Below are 18150 nucleotides of genomic sequence, written 5' to 3' on the forward strand. Positions count from 1 at the left end.
CTGTCTCTGCCTTTCTCACATTAAAGTCAAATGGTGATATGCATGCCATGCATGTGAAAAAAATGTTGCATTGCGTCACGATACGTCAGGGCATATGGTTTATTGCATCTAACTTCAACAAAAATGCAACAAGTCTGAGAGAAATGGCCAGTTTTGTTTCTTTCGGTAAAACTGAATACTGTAGATAATAAAATGTTTTTAAACCTTTAAAGCTTTAAAAACATTTGATTGGACCGCCTCCCTGCCAGGCTAGTTCCCCCTTCCTCCTCCTGAGTCAGATGATTAGCCCTGTCCTGAAGAAGCTAAATTGAATTCTATAATTTTCCCTAATGAGACTGTGTATAAATATCACAGAATTTGCCATCTTTCGTTATGCAGGTGGGTTTCCCCCTTGGGGACCAGTAGAAATCAGAACCAGTCGTTTGTGCCCATCTCTAGGGACTGGTCTTTCCCCAGTACAAAATAAGGAGAACAGTGGCACCCTGCTGCTAATTAATGGCGTGCTGATTGCCTTCCTCGGCATGCGCCCAATCAGCCCCATGCCCAAGAGCGCAACCAGCACTTTGTTCCCGAGCAGCCGTTTGCCACCAAGACCTGTGATTTCCCTTAAATAAGCATAAAAGCCCAATAGGATCCTGCCTTATGTAAATGAAACAAAATTTCATAATTCCTTTCTGTTCTACTAGATTTGGGGAAGGGAGACAGAACAGTTGTCTCACTTTCAGCCGCTTGAGTCCTGTTCAGCTGCTACTCTGGGATTTTTTAAAGCATGGACCCTTCCCCCCCCCCCAAACACAACTTTTCCACCTTAAGAGCCAGAGACGTGTTCGTTTAAAAGCAAAAGAAAGCACGCCGTTTCTTCAGAGCTGCAGTGAGAAACCTGCCTAGTTTTTGGCAAGTTTTCTGTTTCCTCTTAACTTTGAGGATGAAATAAACTTTGAGAATAAAATCCTAACTTCTGCAGGATTTTATTTCACTGCAGGTGAAATAAAAACCTGCAGAAATGATCCATAGATCTCGACGGAAAGGAGTGCTTGTTGTAGAGAATGCCCCCGCGCATATTGGACGTCTCTCTCTCTCTGTGTGTCTCATACCCGTCCCTGTTTATTTAGAGAGATGGTGCTTCCCTTCCTGGCGACTCAGAGGAGGAGGAAGGAAGCGCTCTGCAAGAATCTTTCCAAGAGTTGCAGCAGAGGAGGTGCTGCGCACGGACAAAGCTGCTCCACGCCACGGTTGCCCATTTGCGTGGGGGTAGGATCTACGTGGTGAGCGGAGAGCCTGGACAGGGGAAGACGGTCTTTTTGGTGAGTGAAGGGAACTCAATCTGGGATGAATCTGGGTGGTGGGGAGGAAGAGAGGTGTGGGAGGGTTTCACGGTGAACTCATTCAGAAAGTAGGGATCCTTGGCATAGCCTAGGTAACTCAGCCCCCATCTTAGCTGGGGGTCCTGGCACATGGGCTGGCCGGACTGGCCGTGTTTGGAGCAGCCGTAGTTTAGAATTTTGCGGCAGCATGAATGAAAAGCGGTATCCTGGGTGGCCCAACCGAGGCCTCCCAGGGTTCAGAATGAGCCAGTGAGAGACACCGGTTGGCCAAAGGCCACAGCCAATCAGGTCACGACACAGGGCTGCTTGGCAGACCCAAAGGGAGGAGTTTTCACTCCCGCCCACTTGCATTCCTAGTCAGGGGCCAAGTCGGGCGACTGGCCCGTGACCAGAAATGAAAGCAGCAACTTGTTAACGATTTTTCGTTAAACGGTGCACTCGTTAAGCGAGGCACCACTGTACTTTATTGCAACAACCAGAGGCAAGGAGTGCTGATTTCCGAGTGTGCCTCCAGAGAGAAGAGCCAGCCTGTGTGGCCTTGAGCAAGCTGCACTGTCCCAGAGTGCCTCCAGAAGGAATATATATATATATTAATCACTTACTGTTTACTCTATGGCTGGAAAACCCTGGAAAGGGTTGCCACATGTCAGAATGGACTAGATGGATGGATGATGGTGATGACAATGACGACGATAACGATAATAATGATAATGATAATAATGACAATAATAACAATAATAACAATAACAACAATAACAACAATAACAACAACAACAACAACAACAACAACAACAACAATAATAATAATAATAATAATAATAATAATAATAATAATAATAAATAATAATAATAATAATAATAATAATAATAAAAAAAACAACCTGTTTCTAAAATAAGACCTAACCTGAAAATAAGCCCTATTAGGATTTTTCAGGATGCTCGTCATATAAGCCCTACCCCAAAAATAAGCCCCAGTTAAGTGAAATCCTGCCCTCCACCCTTGTGCAGCAACCAGAAGATGACATGACTGTGTTTGAACAAATGTAGATGGTTGTACATGGAAAAAATAAAACATCCCCTGAAAATAAGCCCTAATGCGTTTTTTGGAGCAAAAATCAGTATAAGACCCTGTCTTATTTTCAGGGAAACATGGTAATAATTCACTAAGTAACAAAATGTATTATTCATTTTCAAGGACATTTCTACTCTTATTTATTCTCTCATTTCATTCGCTTTCTTAAACATGGAAGAAGTGACAGGCTTAGGTGTGAAATTATAGACCAATTGCAGAGGCGTTGTGACTTCTTTAGCCTCGGGAGATTGCGAATCCGGGGGTGGGTGGGGTGAATTTCAGGATTTGTGAGCTGGGCTGGTTGATTCAGGGTGTTACCCTCGTCCATCTTGCTTCAGAGGGCCGACTAACCCGCTATTTTCTTTTACCTCAGGCAGCCCTTGCCCAGGAGCTCAGGTCAAAAGCCCCAGCACAAGGCGCCGGCCAGCCTCCCAGCTACCACGTTGTGGCCCACTTCGCCCAGGCCCGGCCTGATCAGGCTGGAGCCCAGGTTGTGTTGGGCAGTCTGTGTGCCTCGCTGAGGAAACTGCTGGATCAGCCACCAGCCCCGCCTGGAAGCTACAGGTGAGCACCGTTGTGACGAGCAAGAGTGTGTGTTGCATTGGTTGGTTGTTGGGTCGGGGGTGGGGGAGATCTGAGGCCAATTTCCAGAGGGCCGCCTGCTGCGCTGTGCTGAAGAGCTGCTAGAGAACAAGTTGTCACTTTCCCCACCGACAGCAGGCTGTTTCAAGTGTACAGGAAGATCCCCATATCCACAGGGAATTGGTTCCAAACCCACCCACCCCTGTGGATACTGAAAAACGTGGATAATAGAGACAGAAAGACGAATGGACAGATAGAAGGATAGATTGATAGATAACCTGCATTTTTAATACACCACATGCATTTCATTCCATCTCCTTATGCCTAGGATAAAATTTTAAGCACACAGACCTTTTTTGAAATTACAAAAATTGCTCTAGGAGTTGTGTATGTGTATTTCTGATGCACTGGTGCTAGCCAATAGGTGTCCTCCAGAACTACATTTTTCTCTTGGTCAGACTCATCCTACCATGATGTCCTATTTAATTTCTCCACAAGCTGATCAAAGCAAGAGGAGGAGAGAATCTTTTGTGTTGAGTATACAGTTGAACCCCATGGGAATAGGTTCCAAACCCCCTGCAGATGCAAGAGAACGTGGACGTATAGAATGCTATACATTGCGTGGTCTCTGGCTTCCTCTAACAGTCAATTCTAGTAAACACACCCTGGAATTATGCATAAATATGTATTTCAGGATGTTGAATACTTTCAGGCAGCAGATACGTGAATCATCGGCTACTGATCGTACAGATAGAGGGTCCAACTGTACTACAAACCATTCTCATGAATCTGAACGTAGACAACAAAGATGTATTTCCATTCTATTATGTGTGTGTGTGTGTGTGTGTGTGTGAGAGAGAGAGAGAGGGAGCGAATAGGGAACGTATGTGCTTCTTTGCACATGCCCCCATCTGCAACTCAGAAAACATCCTGATTATGGAAGTTCTAACTATATAAACAAGTGCTTGCTGAAAATTTTTAAGACTGTTGTGTTTCCTTGCAGAGGGTTGGTCGTCCAGTTTGAATCCCTCTTGCACTCCGTGACCCAGTCGCTGAAACGCGGCCAGTCCCTAGTGGTTCTGATCGACGGTACCGATTTGATCCACACAGCCAAGGGACAGCTGATTTCGGATTGGCTACCTCAGCAGCTGCCCCAGGTGAGGTTGAGGGCCGCCCCTGAGACCGGATGTCTGCCCGGTTCCCCCACCACCATGCACAGAGAACCATCCGACGCTCCGGTACCTTTCTCTTTATCTCACCTGTGTGTCTTTCTCTGCAGCGAGCGAGTCTCATCCTCAGCGTCTCAGAAGAATCAGCCCTGCTCGGGTCCCTCAAGCGAAGGACGGACGTGATCCACATTTCTCTTGGGCCTCTGGACCCCCCTGACCGGGTTGCCGTAATTCGCAAAGACCTGGCCTTGTATGGCAAAAAGTTGGAGGAGTCTGCTTTTAATAACCAGGTGAACGGAGCGAGAGGAACACCTCCAGAGGGTCTCGGATCAGCTGTTCCCAACTTTGGTCCCCCAGGTGTTCTGGGACTAACACTCCCAGAAGCCTTCACCACTAGCTTTGCTGGCCAGGGTTTCTGGGAGTTGTAGTCCAAGAACCTCTAGGGGCCCAAGGTTGGCAAACTACACGTCTAGATCACCATAGGTCTGTCCGGGAGGATTCTGTGGGCTCTCTCAAATGTGGAATTTTGGACTTCAGCTCCCAGAATGCCAGCATGGTCAGTGGCTATGGGATTCTGGGAATTGTAGTACAAACCATCTCCTCCCCTGTTTCCCATCCCAGCATCTAACCCAGTGGTTCTTAACCTTTGTTACTCGGATGCTTTTGAACTGCAACTCCCAGAAACCCCAGTCAGGACAGCTGGTGGTGAAGGCTTCTGGGAGTTGCAGTCCAAAACTCCTGAGTAACCCAAGGTTAAGAACTAGTAATCTAATCTACTAAAGTGTAATCGATGCAAAGGGAGGGGAAGACGTGTGTGTAACTCTGACAAAGGTGGGAGAAAATGTCATAAGGAAATAAACTAAAAACACTTACCTGGTTTCTTGCTAAAATATTCCAGTGGTTACAACAGTAATGAGAAGAGAACTGTAAATCTGTTGATTCCAATTCTCCTTCCCGGCAGATGCGGCTCGTGCTCCTGAAAAGGGGCTCCCGGCAGCCTTTGTACTTAACTCTGCTGACCCAGGACCTGCGACTCTTTGCCCTCTATGAGAAGGTGAGTCAAAGCGGCATGAGACACTGAAGGAGTGCTCTCTCAAATGGCGAACGAGGTCTGGCTGCAAATGCCTGTTAAAAGTATACGCATGTTTGGTAATTGGGGTATCAAGACTGGCTTTCTTTGCAGATCTGATTGCTGAAATGCGTGCTCTAAATGAGATGGCTTTGCTGGAGGGAAAGCATAATAAAAGCAGAAAATGTCCTTTTCTATGAAGGTTTATTTTCGTTTCTCCTGCTTCCAGCTCTCAGAGAGAATCCAGAAACTACCAGTGTCTCTTCCGCTGTTGCTGCAGCACCTTCTGGGGTGCCTAGAACAAGATCATGGGTTGGAGTTGGTGGCTGTGGCTCTCGTATCCCTCTGGGCCAGCAGAGATGGTAAGCCGTGTGGAAAGCTGTACTCGAGCAGGCCTGCTGGGCTGGATTGTGACAGCAGGGCCTCTGCTCCGCCCTAGAGGTGGTCGGCTCTTGTGATGCTCCAAGGGCGGGTTGCCTCCGTCTGGAAAAACGGTGTGATTCTGGCCCCTGCAGGACTGACAGAACGAGACCTCTATGGGATCCTTGCAACCTGGAAGGAACTGAATCGGGCCGGCGTCACCTTCGAAGAAGCCATGGTGGCTGGAAGACATGCCGGAAGCTATCCCGTGGCCCCCTTCGTTGATTTTCTGCGCAGCCTAAGAGGGTGAGCCACTCGGTGTCATCCCTGTGGAAGGAAGGGTGCTTTCTCCACTCGCACACCCTCTGGGTAATCCCAACAGTTTCTGAAGCTTGTGTAGGGAGAGAGAGAGAGAGAAAAAAAAACATTTGGTGAACATTTTGGAATCGCTAGCTCGGTTGGAGAGCAAAAAATTTTGATTTCTGGTTTTCGGAGGGAAGGGTGTGACGGGGTTGATCTTTCCACTGCTTCCCTATAGGCTGCTCGGGGCATGCGGTTCCCTCTCTGAGCCTCCAGGCTCTCGGCTCCATCTCTGTGGAACACCCTTAAGGGCGGCCGTAGAACGACGCTACCTGAAGAAGCCAGGCCTGGACCACGTGGCTCATGTGCTCTTGGCAGGTAAATGCTTGGTGATACCATGGCTTTGTGGTCACCTTCTGCCCCAACGTCCTCTGCTTTGGGCTTTGGATTTCAATGACCGGAGTGCCATCTTTTTGTTAGATCTTTCTAAGCAAGCAGCCCCAAGCTTTTTGAGCCATGGCGGCAGTCATCGTTCGGCCTGTAATTCGTGCTAAAAGAGGGAACTGTCTCCCCGTTTTATCTTGTGCAGCTCACTGGTGGAAACTGGCAGACCCGGATGGCTCCGGAACTTTCCGGAACAGCGAGGCGGAGTCCTTGAGGGCACTCCCTTATCACCTGGTAAGTGAAAAGGGTGCGAATAAACAGCTTGACAGATAGCGCTGAGCGCACCAACGGGATTAGCAGCCCACGTGGCTGTCATGTCGATAGGAAGGGACACCAGGGCAAAGGGAAACCACACAAAAGATGCAGCCCTGTGTTGCCAGACTTCTTCGTTGTAGTTTTCGAAGGAGTTTCGAAAGTGTGTAACACACACACACACACACACACACACAAACACACACACGAGTCAAAAATGTGGCACCTTAAAGACTAACTGCTGTATTTTAATGGACTTGATGCACAAAGGCTCACATTAAAATACAGTAGGTTAAGATGCCAGAATATTTTTGAGTTTTTTGTTTGTTTTGCTTCATGATTAATAATAATAATATGCCACCAAGTCAATTCTGACTTTCGCTGACCCTTTTCAGGGTCTTCCAGGTAAAGAGTATTCAGAAGTGGTTTACCATTTCCTTCTTTTTGGGGGGGGTGCCTTGGGACTGTGCAGCTTTCTCAAGGCCACCCAGGCTGGCTCTACTCACAGGAGGCACAGCGGGGAATTGAACTCCCAAACTCTGGTTCCTACCTAAACCACTGAGCTACTATCCCTCCATGCTAGATTTCATGATCCTAAAGAGAATAAAACAGAAGGCGTGAGAGTCGGGAGGTATCCTTCAGCATACCTCACTTCCATATTAATTTAAGTTTGTTGCCTTTCCCTGACTGTTTATCCGAAATAGTTTAAATCCCTTTTTAGTGCTATGTTCTAATGAAGCAGGTTTAAAGAACAGCAGCTCCAGCGTGCTTAACAGAATACTCTTCAGAGGTTCTAAAATCCATACTTTGATTTCTGATTTCAGTGAAAGATGGAATTGAAGACAAAGGTTTTCAAAAGATGGAAGGAGCAATACAATAGGAAGCACATTGTATGGTGTGGAGCCCAACGTGACAAGGCTTTCTCCCTGGGTATATGCCAGCTTCCCTGTGCCGTATGCATGGCGCATGGATACCCAGTGTGGTGCAGTCAATAGAGCAGTGGTTCCCAACCTTAGGTAACCCAGATGTTCTTGGACTACAACTCCCAGAAGCCTTCACTGCTAGCTGTGCTGGCCAGGATTTCTGGGAGTTATAGTCCAAGAACATTGGGGGCCCAGAAGTACAACATCCATGTAGCTCGTCGCCTAGAACTAGACAGGGACCGGAAGTGGTCTTGGCACATGCTGTTTTGAACAATGACCATTTTCCTCCTCCAGGTCCAAAGTGGCCAGCTCAATATCCTGGCTTCTTTCTTGACCAGTCTGAATGTCATGAGGGCTCATCTCTCCCTGGGCCTCCTCTGCTGCCTCTCGGAAGCCTATGCACTCTACGGTGAGATTTTGGTCTCCCCCTTGTGGCTGGATTGGGGATAGCCGTTTTGAATAGGTTTGGAAACCGCTGCAGTAGGATCCCCCCTATCTGAGGGATCAGTATCCACTGATTAACTTATCCACAGGCTGAATATAGTAAATAAAATCACCCAGAAATCTATATATATATGTATTTCCAGTGTCTTTTACCAGAACTAGCTACTAGAGGGAGTCAGAGACTGTTCTATGTATAGTGTTTACTACTTCCTTGTTTTCATCATCGGCTGGGGTGGGGGGTGGGCTTGGAACTGATGCCCCGTGGATATTGCAGTCTTACTGAAGTAAGAAATACATAGGCAACGTATAGGTGTCAGTCCCAGATTTATGTGACAGTTAGAGCCTCGGCTTTGTGTATATGAGGGGGAGGACTGTTGTCTGTATAAATGAATAAGTAAATAAATAAACCCAAATTTCAAGTTTTACCTGATCCTTTAAAAAAAACGGGGAACACAGATCCTAAAACAGACATTATTCTGCTATGACAAAAATAATACTTAATCGTGGTGGCCAGAGGCCTGCTGGGAGGTGTAGACCATTACATCCTGCAGCTGTCAAACTTTGTGAGGTCCCCGAGCTCACAGTTGTACACACTGGAAATGGATCTATTTAAAGCAGGGCAACTTTTATGGGCCCAGGGGGGAGATGAATATTCTTCTTTCACAAGATTAAAAAAAACACACAACCCACAACTGTTGCAAGGAAGAAGATTCTGCCCAGTACATGTATTCCTATTGTGTGTATAAATCTGAAGAGATAACTATAATTTACATCAAAACTTCAATAGCTCAGATATGGAATATTTAAGGCAAGGCTTGAATATAAACCTAGAACCATAGAAAGTACCGTATTTTTCCATGCATATGACTATACTTTTGTCTAAAATCTTTAGACTAAAAATTGAGGGTAGTCTTATACATGGAAGTAAGCTGAGGAGAGAACAAAAACAAGTGGAGGGGAAAGCAGAGATCAAAGCGATCCTGCAGTTCTTTGATCCCTTTCCCCCTACACTTGCTAAGCCCCACTTATTTTTCTTAATTTTGGATTAGAAAAGTGGGGGGCGTCTTATACACAGAAAAGTACGATAATTTGTTTGAGATCTAAATCTGGATCATGAGAGTGGAGAATTATGTCAGGGCTAGATGGTTTCTAGATTGGATAAATGTACTGGAAATATGGATCCCTCCAACCTGGGTCCATTGATCTTGGTGGTTTTCCCTCTGTAACAGAGACTGCAGCCGGAACGGAGAAAGATGAGACTGTTGACTTCTTCCGTGCCTTCCTGCAGCGAAACCTGGTCCTCCTTTCCCAGAATCCCCTGCTGCTCCTGCAGCAGGCAGTGAATGAGCCCGATTCCTCCGAACTCTGTTCACAAGCCCGGGCCGCTCTCGGTGGGAACCGGAGACCTTTCCTGAGATGGGCTAACAAGCCTCAAAAAGCCCAGAAAACCAACAGGTGATCTTTCAACAAGTGGAATTGCTGGACTTTTTCCATTCCCTTCCTCTCCCTTATAAACCTTGCCACTTACTTGGGTTTCTGTTTCCCTTCTTCCGACACCAAACAGCCTTGTTCTTACCCTGCCTGCCACCCCGTCCTGTGTCTCGGTCGCCCCGTCGGGCAAGCTGGCTGTTGTGGGCACCACGGAAGGAACGCTGCACCTGGTGGATGTGGAGACTGGGCAGGTAAAATCCTAATAATAGTAAATCCTCGTCATCATCCTCTTAGAACTGCAGAGCTGGATAGGTCCCTCTGGATCCTCAAGTCCAGCTCCTGTCCAGGAGGCACAAAGTGGAGAATCGAACTCCCAACCTCTGGCTTGATGCCGAAACCACTGAGCTGCCCGCTGAGTCCCTCATGGTTTGGGACCACGTTACCTGTCGGAAGATCCTTCCCCATGGTCATCTACCTGTTCCACTGGGTCCTCCCAAGCCATGCCTCTCTGGGTCTTCACTCCAGAGGTGTCCTGGAAGTCATCCCTTAGAACAGTGGTCCTCAACCTTGGGCCTCCTGATCTTGGACTACAACTCCCAGAAGTCTTCACCACCACCTCTGCTGGCCAGGATTTCTGGGAGCTGAAGTCCAAGAACATCTGGAGGCTCAAGGTTGGGGACCATTGCCTTAGAAGGAGGGCTTTCTTTGCAGTGGTTCCAATATTCTCGAACCAGCATCTGGTCAAACGGCGCCTGGCTCCCTCCCTCCCTCCCTCCCCACATGGAAAAGGCTCTAAGAAACATTGCTCTGTAGAGAGGTCTTTTTTTGGCAACCCTGACCGATGCATTCTTGGTTGTCATCTCTCATCATATACACACCTTCTCAAGCTTGAAGGAAGTGTCCCTGTTGGCTAGGGCATTCTGAAAACGTTAGTCCAGAAAATGGTCCACAAGCCGCTAAGCCCAGATGGCTATTTGAGGAAGCAGAATTGTGGGATGTTTGAGGTCTTTTTGTGTGTGTGAAGGCTGTTCATGGAGCTTTATCCAACTGAGTGCTCTTCCGATGCCTGGGATTGCAAAGCCTTCCGGTGGAGAAGCAAGGGGTTGATGGGACTTGAAGTTTGCAACGTGAGGAGCAAAACCAGATTAAGGAAGGCTGTTGTGTTACCTCTTTCCCACCCACCCCCCGTCCCCACCACCGCTCCCCAAATATGTAGGAAGTGAAGGCTTTGCTGAGCACCTGCAATGGGATCTCGGCCGTCGAGTTTCTGTCGGAAACGAGGGTCTGCCTTGGGGCCTTCAACGGACGGTTTGAGGTTTGGAGCCTGACAGAAGGGTGCAGGTAAGGAAGGGGGGGGAAGTTGGTCGTGTTGGACAAAATGGTGCTGGGAAGGCAGAATCTTGGCGTCACCTGAGGCAAAATGGAGAGCTAGGTAATGGTAGCTGAGCATGAGACCAGGTGGGTGAGACGTGGGCTGTGGAATCTATGGATAGATGGAATCATTTGGCTGTAATATTGTAAGTGACGGTAGGACGTAGTGGTCGATAGTTTCTGTCCAAGGATAGATGGGGTGTTTGTAATGCTCTCCGCTCACCCTTTTAGTCTCCAAACGACCTTATGAGGCAGGTTAGTTTGAGTGATAGCAGACGCCCCATTCATGGCCCAGCAGGAATGTGAACCTACCAATCTGGTCAAGATTTAGCTGTTCCTCATACAGATTGTGGCAATTCATCTGTTGATCTATATCACCTGCCTTTTTTTTTTAAACAAAAGAATGTAAAATGGTGGCTACATTTCCCTACTATGACTGTAATTTTAAAGATATAAATATTGCACACTACACCAAAACACATTTCAGTAAAACCAATACAATGTAAAAACGTGCCAAAACACAACACTCACAACATTAATATTAATGTACATGTATCTGTAATCATCATCACCATCATCATCATCATGTGCCGTCAAGGCAATTCTGACTTAGGGTGACCCTTTTCAAGTTTTTTTTCCAGGTCATGAATACTTAAAAGTGGTTTACCATTCCCTTCTTCTGGGGGTGCCCTGGGACAGTGCAGGGCTACCCAGGCTGGGAATCGAACCCCCAACCTTTGGTTCTGCAGCCAGATATCTAAGCCACGATCCATGTAAAACTCCTTGGAATGAACAGCCATTTGAGCAAAGTTGAACTACTGGCAAAACCAATTAGAGAGTTCAAGTCAAGGCACCCCAGTCACTTTCCTCCCAACTGCATCTGACTTCCAAGGCTCCAAGTTGAACAGATAGTTTTTTCATGTGCCTAATGACGTCTTGTCCCCTTCTGGCTTAGTAAAACCTCAGTGAATAACGGTGGGGGGTCTTGACAGTCTCGATGTCCTCTCAGATTGCCTCCTTTGTCTTCCTGTTTTGTCGATTTGTTTTAGGTTGGTGGGCATCGATGCTCACATGGGGCAAATCACAGAATGTTGCATCAGCCTAGATCACAGAGTACTGGCTACTGTGTCTTTGGATGGCTATCTCAAGGTACTGCTGCCCTTCGAATCTCCTCCTCCTCCTCCTTGAATTTGTCTATCTTCCTGCTTTGGGCAGGTTATAACCCTCCTGACTTTTAAAAGTGGCTGCAGCAAAGATGCTAAAAGAAATACTTCTGTCATGGGACAGACGTAGGCACAAAAGCAGATGGCATCAGCCTGGTTTGAGCAATCAGAACCTCAGTAGGACTTTGGTTGTTGTTTTTTTTGTAGAATGAGGCTGTAAGAAACCGATAGATGTCACTGGGTTCTCCCCACTTTCTCGATCTGCAGGAAGGAGCCATCCACCATGTGTGTGCTATTTCTCTCACTGCCCAAGCTGGGCAAAGCAAAATGTTTTCAGAACTGTTGTTTTAACGGCACACAAACATCCACGGGACACCTGCCTTAGGTTGCAAGCTGCCCCTAAATACATGTCTTGGGAGCGGCAGGAAGAATAGTTTAAAATGGACCATAACTCCAGATGTGTAACTTTCCTTTTTCAGCTCTGGGACTCTACTCGTGGTGAGCTGATGCGTAAATGGGACAGTTTGCGTCCTTTGAACTGTGTGACCTTTCACCCCGACAGTCAGCTGGTGGCTGTAGGAGGATGGGACAGGACAGTCATCATCTTGGATGCCAATGAAATGAGTGTGATCTCGGTGAGGAAGGGAGAGACTCAAGATATTGTGAGATGGGGTGGGGGGGGTCCAGGGACACTGGGAATGTACTGCTCTTTGGTCCCATTTCTTTCCTGTTCTGCCTCAACGAGCTCAAATGGCCCCCCTTCTCATTTTATCCTTGCGACAGCCCTGTGAGGTAGGTCAGACTGAGAGAGAGTTGACGGGCCCATAGTCATGGCTCATTGAGGACTAGAATCCGGAACTCCCATGTTCTACCGGAGCACTTTAACCTCTATACCAGTGGTTCCTAGCCTTGGGTAACCCAGGTCTTATTGGACTGCAATTCCCAGAAGCCTTCACCACCAGATATGCTACCTGGGGTTTCTGGGAGTTGCGGTCCAAGAACACAGGGGTGATCTTTGCTCTGCATCGCACTGGCTTTCAGCAAGTTGAAGCTTCCAGCTAGGTGTCAAGAACCAACCCATCCCACAGCATTTTTTTTGACTTCCTCTACAGATGCTGAAAGGTCACGACGCCTCTGTCCGTTCCATTGCGTTTTCCCCGGCTGGGAACATTTTAATAGCCGGATCCTTGGTAGGCTCCATCAATCTATGGTCATGGCGTGAGGCGGTTGTCTTGGGTGCTTTCTCAGCTCACTCTGGCTGCGTCTCTGCCGTTCGCTTCCTCCCGGGAGGGAAGCTTCTCACCGTGGGAGAAGACTGCAAGGTGCGTGTTTGCGATAGGACTGGACAGCCTTGAGAATGGTTAGGATGTTGGGAGGTGAGAGTTCAGCCATGAGTTGGTCTAAAGCCCACTTATTTGTCTGCCCACTCAGTGTCAGTCCACTAATACTGATAAATTGGTTGGTTTTGATACACATCATGTTGTAAGACGGGCCCAAAATCCCTGTAGCTGCACCCATATGGACAAGATAATAAGACTCAGTACCACTGTTTAAATAAGGGACGTGGTAGCGCTGCGGGCTAAACTGCAGAAGCCTGTGCTGCAGGGTCAGAAGACCAAGCAGTCATAAGATCGAATCCACGCAACGGAGTGAGCTCCCGTCGCTTGTCCCAGCTCCCGCCAACCTAGCGGTTCGAAAGCATGCAAATGCGAGTAGATAAATAGGGACCACTTCAGTGGGAAGGTAACAGCATTCCATGTCTAAGTCGCACTGGCCATGTGACCACGGAAGATTGTCTTCGAACAAACGCTGGCTCTATGGCTTGGAAACGGGGAAGAGCACCGCCCCCTAGAGTCGAACACGACTGGACAAAAAATGTCAAGGGGAACCTTTACCTTTACCTTTACCACTGTTTAAGCAGGGGTGGAACTGTAAAGTACAGTAGGAACTCCGTATCCATGTGGGATTGGTTCCAAGCCCCAGATACTGAAAGCCGCAGATAATAACGAATACTATGCATAGCGTAATATAAGAAAAAAATCCAGAAAAAATATTTTCACCATGTATTACCAGAACTAGACAATAGAGGGAGGCATAGTCTCTGCCTCCCTCTAGTGGCCACTTCTGGTAAATATACCATGAAAATACATATTTTAGATTTTTCTTCTTTTAATATTTTTAATATCTTCAGTTATTAAAGTGAAACCACAGATACTGATCTCACGGATACAGGGGATCCTACTGTAATGACTGAAATCCTATTGTTTCATCAGTTGCACTAAAGTAGTTCCATTGGATCAATGGGGAGACAACTCCTCCATAATTTCCATTGAGTCAAATGGAGGTACTGTAGTTGCTGCTTACTGCTGTAAAGTAAGTCACAATTGAATCAGTGAACAGTATGGAGAAGTTGAGTTACCAAATCTCTACTGATTCAGTGGGCCTACTCTAGGGGGGTGTATTACTCCAAGCAATAGGATTTCAGACAATGCATCAGAGTTTTTTAGTGTGCAATTTTTATATAATGCCTGGAAAAAAACAACATATGAAATCAAGATGTCCCATCCTTTAAAAAAGTTGGCACACACACACAAAATACAGTAAAGGGTATCAGATGGCCAGATTTCAGAGGAAGCTGATGAAGTATATCTTGAGTGTCAGCCGTTTCCCTCAAAGAAAGATATTGCATGGAAATAGGAGGTTTCTTGAGTGATAGACCTCAAGATTTTGGCCATCCAAAGCATATCTTTTGCTTTGTGCCTACCCAAAACATATCTTGTGGTTTTATCTCTTCCACTCCCCCACCCGAGTTCAGATAAATGTTTAAAATCCAAGCCTATTGCAGAAATCCCTCCTTCCCTTTGCACGCGCCCATCCAAGCCCCAGTGGTCACGGATCCGGTCTCATGGGTGTCGCTGCGCCTTGGTTTACGCAGGTCCAACTTTGGGAAGGCCGACTGGGACAATACTGCGGGACTTTAGGATCAGCCACTCTTTCTCCGGCTCTGTGCGTCGTGCCAAGTCCGGATGGCCGCCGGCTGGCGGTGGGGCACCATTCGGATGACGTCTGGGTTTACAGCCACCCTTGGGGTAAGTTCTTCTCGTAACTGGCCTTTGTCTGATGAAGGCAAAGCCACTAAGAGCTCAAAAACAGGTCACCTTTTTGTACAGTCGTGCCCCGCTTAACGATTACCCCGCATTATGACGAATCTGCTTCACGACAATGTTTGCGATCGCAAAACGATGGTCTAAATGGCGGAATTTTGCTTAGCGATGATTGGTTCCCTGCTTCGGGAACCGATTTTCGCTTTACGACGATCAAAAACAGCTAAGCAGTGCCCATTCATTCATTCATTCATTCATTCATTCATTCATTCATTCATTCATTCATTCATTCATTCATTCATTCCTCTTTGTCCCTCATTCATTTTCCCCCTCTTTCAGGCACCAACGCTGGCTCAACTCACTGCCGAGCTAGCGGGGTGGCCGTCTGCAGCCTGGCCTGGCTGGAGGACCGCTTCCTGATCGGGGGCCGCAGTGACGGGTCCCTTTGCCTCTGGAACACCTCAGACCTTCATCCTTCTTGCCTTCATAAACTGCAAGGCCACGAGAAAGCGGTGACGGGCCTGGCTGTCTCTGGGAAGCTGGTGGTGTCGACCTCAGGTGATTTACAGGGAAACTAGTACAGAAGCTTGGCTTCCGAGGGGTGAATTTGCAGGACTGCGATTTTGGTGAGGGCCGTTTTAAGTATCTGGCTGCAGAGCCAGAGGCCGGCAGTTCGATGCCTGTGTGGCATTAGGCAATGTCCCAGGGTGCTTCCAGAAGGAAGGGAATGGTAAACCACATCTATTCTCTACTTGGAAAATTCTGAAAAGTCAGAATTGACTTGATGTAACAGGATTTGTATTTAGACCGGTTTGTCCAAATGAAAAACAGCCTAGAAATGTTTCAAAGCAATGCATTAATTATATGATGCATTGTTTTGGAAGGGAGATCAAAGAAGGTGGAGAAGAAAGGGTTTATACTTGTGACTTTTTAGAAAAAAAATAGCAATCCAGGTAGTGGCTTGGTTGAGTGAGAAGCTGCAGGCACGGGGGAGAACAAGAAACCTAAAGATTGCCACCACACAAATACCTCACTGAGGCAGGCAGGCACAATCATGGTGCTTGTGCCCCGCCTGTGTCAATCCTCCAGATTTAACGCTCCTTCTTTCCTTCCAGAGGACTTCACAGTCCGGCTCTGGCTTTTCAGACCCCTCACACCGGACCCCGTTTCGCCGCTGGCCGTCCTCCGGGGACACACGGGTGGCGTGACCTGCTGTGCCTTCAGCCCCGACGGCGGTTGCCTCGCCACTGGAGGAAAAGACCGGGTGAGGCGCTGAGACAAGTCGGGGCCTGAAAGGTGCCCCCAAACACCTCGCCTCCTAATAATAGTGGATAAGCTTTGTGGGGAGGGGGGGTTGAGGAAGGCCATTTGGCCACCATAGGCCATCTATGACCTATGAGGCACAAGGGGCAAGACTGTAATTTCTTGCCCCTTGGTGTAATTTCCCAGTTCATACAGTGCAGCACTGAGGTTCAGCCACCTTAGCTCAGTAAAAAGTTATTATTTCTTTTCCTTAGAACTACAACATCCGTTGGTCAGCATAGCCGTCGGCCATGCCGGCCGGCTGGACTCTTAGGACTTGCTTTTTTTAAAATTCCGTTTTCCTGTCAGTGTCTCTAACCTGGTGCTCTGGGCAACAGGATATATACCTGGGCCACGTGCCCCAGAATCCTTTGCAACAGGCAGGGCAGAGGGGATGATGGGCCCAAACCGGGCGTTTTGAAACAAGCAGCCGTTGGAGGACAGGAAAGAGAAGGAACAAAGCAAACCACTTTAGTACCCCCAGCAGAAGCAAAGGGGTAAGATGTTCTTCCTGTTAAACAAAACAAAAAAACCGAAATGGATTTACTCCCATTTCCAGGCTTTGTTTCTCTGGGACGTAAAGGACCCAGGCCAGAAGGCGCCTGCTCTCTGGAAGTCCCTGCTCTTCTGCCACCAGGATTGGATCTCCAGCTGCTCCTGGGCTGGCCCTACGTTGGTGAGTTGGGGCCGCCACAGGGAGCGTGGAGGTGGGGTTTTGTTTGGGGAGGGGGCTTGGGGAAGAGGCTGGCTTACATCCCTGCTCAGTGGGTGGGACGTTCATCTCTGAACCAACAGCCCTTTTTCAATCAGCTGCCATGCAGTGGTGTCTGTTGTGTGCAAAAAGAGACCATCGAAGGTGTGACGGAAGAAGTGCCCATTGCTCCAGCTGGCCGGAGGAAGTAGCAGCGATGGAGGTGCGCTGGGTTACCAGACAGACCTTCCATTCACATGGGAGACATTCCTTCTTCCATGAGAAGGATGCAGACGGCGCTTCAGGTCGCTCCAATTTCTCCCCCTTTTGATTATCGATGCCCACGGCCGCACCCCTTTCCCTGTCTTTTGTGACAGCTGTCATTCTTCAGGCCACAGGCAACTTCCCTTTTTTATCGTTGTTGTTTAATTTAGTAAGTGGCATAGTGCTACAGAAATACATCAATCTATTGTAGACACTCCCTTATAACTGAAATAGCACTATGTCACTTAGGAAAATATTTTTTAAAAAAATCATGAGAACAATAGGGGAAAGATGTTTTGCTTCCTTTCTTTTTTTCCACCAGGGCATTTTGAGCAGGGCATTGAAAAAAGAGGAATGTTTGTGTTTATGAATTTCTTTTCTGATATCTCAGTGGTTTTGGTCTCCGGTTGCAGAGCCAGACATTGGGAGTTCAATTCCCCATTGTTCCTCCTTGACGGGGGCTGGTCTTGATGATCCATTCGGTTCCTTCCAGCTTTGCAATTCTAAGATTATTATTAATCCTTTAAAAAAAAACAGTTTAACAGTTGTGATGGGCAACCTCAGTCCTTCAAAAAACACTGGAGCTGTCACTTCACTTCCTATGACACCTCACCGGGGGAGCTGTGGGAAACATAAACGTTGGTTCAACCCAGCAGAATGGACACGGGACCATCTCTTTGTTTAAGAGGTGCCCAAGACCTGCCGATACTGATAGGTTGTGCCAGGCTTGGAGGCCATGGTCTCACTGCCCAGGGGATGGTGCCAGCTTGGTATTCCTTCCCCCTACACACACATTGATGATACGTTTGTGTGTGGTGTGTGTGCCAAATTGTTGATCCTTCTGTCTTCCCACTGGAGAACTATGTTGGGAGTAGAACCGATTG

At 47.6% G+C, this 18150-nt stretch overlaps 1 protein-coding gene across 2 annotated transcripts in view; it reads left to right on the forward strand.

Moving 5' to 3' along the window:
* Window positions 1–18150, forward strand: part of TEP1 (telomerase associated protein 1) — a 56438-nt gene that overhangs the window by 26405 nt on the left and 11883 nt on the right. For both annotated transcript variants that reach the window (XM_072976943.2, XM_072976944.2), the window contains exons 26-45: window positions 1113–1304; window positions 2771–2961; window positions 3983–4136; window positions 4259–4438; window positions 5110–5202; window positions 5447–5579; window positions 5733–5883; window positions 6116–6255; window positions 6467–6555; window positions 7791–7905; window positions 9170–9395; window positions 9505–9622; window positions 10588–10712; window positions 11792–11891; window positions 12385–12540; window positions 13018–13227; window positions 14841–14994; window positions 15349–15567; window positions 16125–16273; window positions 16871–16987. In XM_072976943.2, the coding sequence (XP_072833044.2) occupies window positions 1113–1304; window positions 2771–2961; window positions 3983–4136; window positions 4259–4438; window positions 5110–5202; window positions 5447–5579; window positions 5733–5883; window positions 6116–6255; window positions 6467–6555; window positions 7791–7905; window positions 9170–9395; window positions 9505–9622; window positions 10588–10712; window positions 11792–11891; window positions 12385–12540; window positions 13018–13227; window positions 14841–14994; window positions 15349–15567; window positions 16125–16273; window positions 16871–16987 (3012 nt within the window). The remainder of the gene's footprint in view (window positions 1–1112; window positions 1305–2770; window positions 2962–3982; window positions 4137–4258; window positions 4439–5109; window positions 5203–5446; window positions 5580–5732; window positions 5884–6115; window positions 6256–6466; window positions 6556–7790; window positions 7906–9169; window positions 9396–9504; window positions 9623–10587; window positions 10713–11791; window positions 11892–12384; window positions 12541–13017; window positions 13228–14840; window positions 14995–15348; window positions 15568–16124; window positions 16274–16870; window positions 16988–18150) is intronic.

This window comes from Pogona vitticeps, chromosome 6, assembly GCF_051106095.1.
Source record: "Pogona vitticeps strain Pit_001003342236 chromosome 6, PviZW2.1, whole genome shotgun sequence".
NCBI lineage: Eukaryota > Metazoa > Chordata > Lepidosauria > Squamata > Agamidae > Pogona > Pogona vitticeps.